Source organism: Cavia porcellus, unplaced genomic scaffold, assembly GCF_034190915.1.
Source record: "Cavia porcellus strain 051 isolate PalLab524CR breed Dunkin Hartley unplaced genomic scaffold, mCavPor4.1 scaffold_17, whole genome shotgun sequence".
Lineage (NCBI taxonomy): Eukaryota > Metazoa > Chordata > Mammalia > Rodentia > Caviidae > Cavia > Cavia porcellus.
In genome coordinates, this window is record NW_026947500.1 from 40,526,489 (window position 1) to 40,530,448 (window position 3,960).

At 43.2% G+C, this 3,960-nt stretch overlaps 1 protein-coding gene across 1 annotated transcript; it reads left to right on the plus strand.

Annotated features, from left to right (window-relative positions):
• The first annotated feature begins 2,145 nt into the window (after positions 1-2,145).
• On the plus strand, positions 2,146-3,426 carry LOC100721043 (zinc finger protein Pegasus-like). Its single transcript, XM_063229254.1, has one exon. It carries the CDS (start codon positions 2,146-2,148, stop codon positions 3,364-3,366), a length of 1,221 nt encoding a protein of 406 aa, XP_063085324.1. The 3' UTR covers positions 3,367-3,426.
• Positions 3,427-3,960: the final 534 nt, after the last annotated feature.

Below are 3,960 nucleotides of genomic sequence, written 5' to 3' on the forward strand. Positions count from 1 at the left end.
CGTGGCACTATTTTACCATTTTAAGAGGGGAACATTGAAGTTTGGAGCAGCTTAGTAGTTTGCACAAGGGGTGACATTTATTACGTTATTAGGTTTTTACTGCCAGGCTTCTATTAACCCCATCCCATGCTCTCTCACTTACACCTGCTTTTCTGGAGCTGGACCATATTGGTGACAGCCAGGTCTCCTGTGCTCCAGTGGTTACTGGACCACTGGGAAGGAGGGAGTGCATAAAGTTGCCTGTCTGGAACTTGTCACCAGATAAATAATTCAATTTTTGCATCAAACTTTACCCACTCCTAATTAGTGCTTATTTAAGAATTGAAACTGGGTTCCTAAGTTTTGTGACATAGTGAATGATAGTATTTTCAGACTCAACTAGGAAGCCCTGCAGTGACTGATTTTATGTATCAACTTGGCTGGGCTTCAAAGATGCCCAGATATTTGGTCAGACATTGTTCTGGGCATGTTAGTCACATTACTGTCACTTTAACAATTACCAGCAATTATCAACTTATTTCTTCATTTTGCAGTACTACAGATTAAACCCAAGGACTTCACAAAAGCTATATATTTTCCAGCCCTTTTTCTTATTATTTTTTTAAATGGGCTCTTGCTAAGTTGCTTAGCCACTCAGGTTGAGCTCAAACATCGAGTCCTCTTGCCTCAGTCTCCCAGAGTGCTAGATAATAAACACGTGCCATACAACCAACTGATTACTGATTTATAAAGAGAAAAATTTTCTTTCAATTCGTTGTTTGCAGTCCATGGTTGGTTGGTCACATTGCTTGGAGACTAAGGCAGGAGAGCATGGCAGAGTAAAATCACTCACCTCTTGGCTGGAAAACTAAAAAGGAAGAATAGCTCAGGGGTCCATTATCCCCTTCAAAAGCACACCCCAGCTCCCCAGGCCCTGCCTCCTAAAGCTTTTACCACCCCCCAGTAATGCCATTCTGGGGAACCAGTCCTCTACCACATGGACCTTTGGGAGACACTTAGGATCCAAACTAGAGCGCTGCTGGCTTCCACAAGCCTGTTGTTTTATGAGAATAGCATGTCTGTTGATATAATAGCAGGTTACCCTCCAGGGTGGGTAGGCTTTGTCCAAATAGTCAAAGGCGGAACTAGAACAGAAAAACTGATCCCTGCCTAAGTAAGAAAAAATTCTCCAGCAGATCCCACTGGACCACATCTGCACCACTACCTGAGTTTCCAGCCCGCCATACTACACTGGCAGATTTGGAATCTCCAAGTTGAAAAGTTGTGCCAGTCAAATGCTTATAATGAGGAAAAAAAAGAGACAGAGAGGAAAGAAAAACATGCACTCGTGAGCTACATGACAATGTTTAAATCAGCAACAGGCCACATAACACACACACTCACTCGAGATTATAATGGTACAGACCTAGAGGTCCACGGGTTTGATCCTCAGTACGCCACAAAGCAGAAAAAGATTATCATGGAGCTGAAAAATGTCCATCCCCTAGTGACAGCATAGCTTGTGTCACACCTAGCACAACAGATCATTCACATAACGATGGAGACCCCGGTGTGGATAAACCTCCCCCACCACCAGCTGTAGAAAACACTAACGCTTGTAATTAGGTACTTCATCATTGACAATAATAACAGACGTTACTGTTGTATATATTTTCAATACTAGGCTAATTATTTGTAGAATATGTTTCTCCCATGGATAAAAATGAGTTTACTGGGGGCTGGGGATTTAGCTCAGCGGCGTAAGCGCCTGCCTTGCAAGCAGGCAGTCGTGAGTTCGATCCCTGGTACTGATAAAAACGAAAAAGACCAAAAAAAAAAAAAAAATAGTGAGTTTACTGTATAACACTACCAGTTTATGTAGAGACCTGGCCGCTGGCGGCAGCAACGGTGACCAGCAGGCCGGGGCAGCCAACGGCAGGGCGAGCGGCCTGGAGCAAGGCCTGGGGGTTGGGGCCCTCAGTGCGGTGGACACGGTTTTAAATTCTAATTGAAATTACCTTTCAGGGCCTTTCAGAGTCCCTTGCTGTGTCTCCAGAGTAAATTCTCTTACTCTCTATTTCATCGATATTGGGGTTGCAGGAAAAAGGGGGTACTGATCTGGGGTGAAAGCTAGGATCAATTTTAAATGTTTTTTAAAAAGCAGATATGGGTGAAAAGAAACCAGAACCTCTGGACTTCGTGAAGGATTTTCAGGAGTACCTGACGCAGCAGACCCATCACGTGAACATGATTTCTGGGTCAGTTAGTAAAGACAGAGCCACAGAGGCTTTTCAGGGAGCTGGGCCAGATGGAGATCGAAATGGGCTGGACCCTCTGTCTGTTGACGTTTCTCCGGATGAAAACTCAGGAACGTTAGTGGACGAGTTTGAAAGGACTCCTGATGGGAAACTCAAGTGCCGTTACTGCAACTACGCCAGCAGAGGAACAGCTCGGCTCATCGAGCACGTCAGAATCCACACGGGGGAGAAGCCTCATCGGTGCGACTTATGTCCGTTTGCATCCGCTTACGAGCGCCACCTGGAAGCCCATATTCGTTCCCACACTGGAGAAAAACCATACAAATGCGAATTATGTTCCTTCCGCTGCAGCGATCAGAGTAATTTGTGCCATCATCGTAGGCGCAAGCATAAAACGCTGTCGATGAAAGCCAGTAGGTCTTCCTTGAGCAGCAAGAAGATGTGGGGGGGTTCGCAGAAGAAAACGAGCAATCTGGGGTACTGCAGAAGAGCACTCCTCAATTTAAGCCCACCTTCCATGGTAGTTCAGAAACCGGACTACCTTCATGATGTGACCCGTGAAATCCCAAATATCCAGGCCTATGAAAGTATGGCGAAAACTGCACCCCCTACTGGCCTCCCAAGGGACCCCCCAAAAGTCATGTTCTCCACTCTAACAGGACAACTGTCCAGCTTGCCACCTGAAGACCAGAAACCTGAATCCCCTGATGTAGTTCCTGGACCTGATGAAAAGCATTTCATGATTGAGCGGCCCTCTGCGGTGTGTGCAAGTATTACTCAGAGCCCCTCTCCTACAAGCCCTGGGCCTGGGCCTCGGCCAGCACACAGTGAGAGGAAGTACAGCCCAGCAGCAGGTTGGAGCACCGAGCCAAGTGCCCACACCAGTACTCCCATACTAGGAAACAGCCAGCCAAGCACTCTAGCCCCAACCCTGCCAGTGCAGGACCATCAGCTTCTGCACCACTGCCCGCACTGTGACATATACTTTGTTGACAATATCCTTTACACGATTCATATAGGATGTCATGGCTATGAAAACCCTTTTCAGTGTAATATATGTGGATGCAAATGTAAAAACAAATATGATTTCGCCTGCCATTTTGCAAGAGGGCAACATAACCAACGCTGAAAACAATCAGATTCTGTGTTACTTGGTTTGGCTTTTGCGAGTTTTGTAGTTTGGTTTTTGTTTTCAATCCTCCCCCGTAAGATTATCTACTAAGTTAAATTTTAACGACATTATATTTACAAAATTTAAATTTGACAGCGGAAAAGGTTTTTTTTTCTTTTTTTTTCATAAAAATCTAACTGCAGTCTTTTATGTACAAGAATAGACACATTTATATGTATTTTTCCTTTCATTTAGATAAGTAAAAATAAGAATACTGTATTTGTTTAAATTTTCTGCATATGTGGTTCCTAAAGACTTTAAAGTTTATTCACATTCTTGATATTTCAATAGATACACTACTGCTAAATTCTGTTTCTGCTATATTTTAAAGTGGTAAGATAAATTATTTTCTCTTCCAAATCTGTTACAACTTATTTCAATGTTTGTAGAGAAATTGCTTTTAAATTGCTCATAACTGAAATACTAGCTTATGCAATTTAAGTTGAATCAGTAGCTTCATTTCAACTGATAATTATAGTCATTTCAAATGTAGTTCATATTGAATTTTTCTACAAAGGGAAATGTAAAACAATTCCTTTAAAATTAAAGTCA

Coding starts and splice junctions, on each gene's coding strand:
- LOC100721043 (XM_063229254.1), top strand. CDS start 2,146: ATGGGTGAAAAGAAACCAGAACCTCTGGACTTCGTGAAGGATTTTCAG.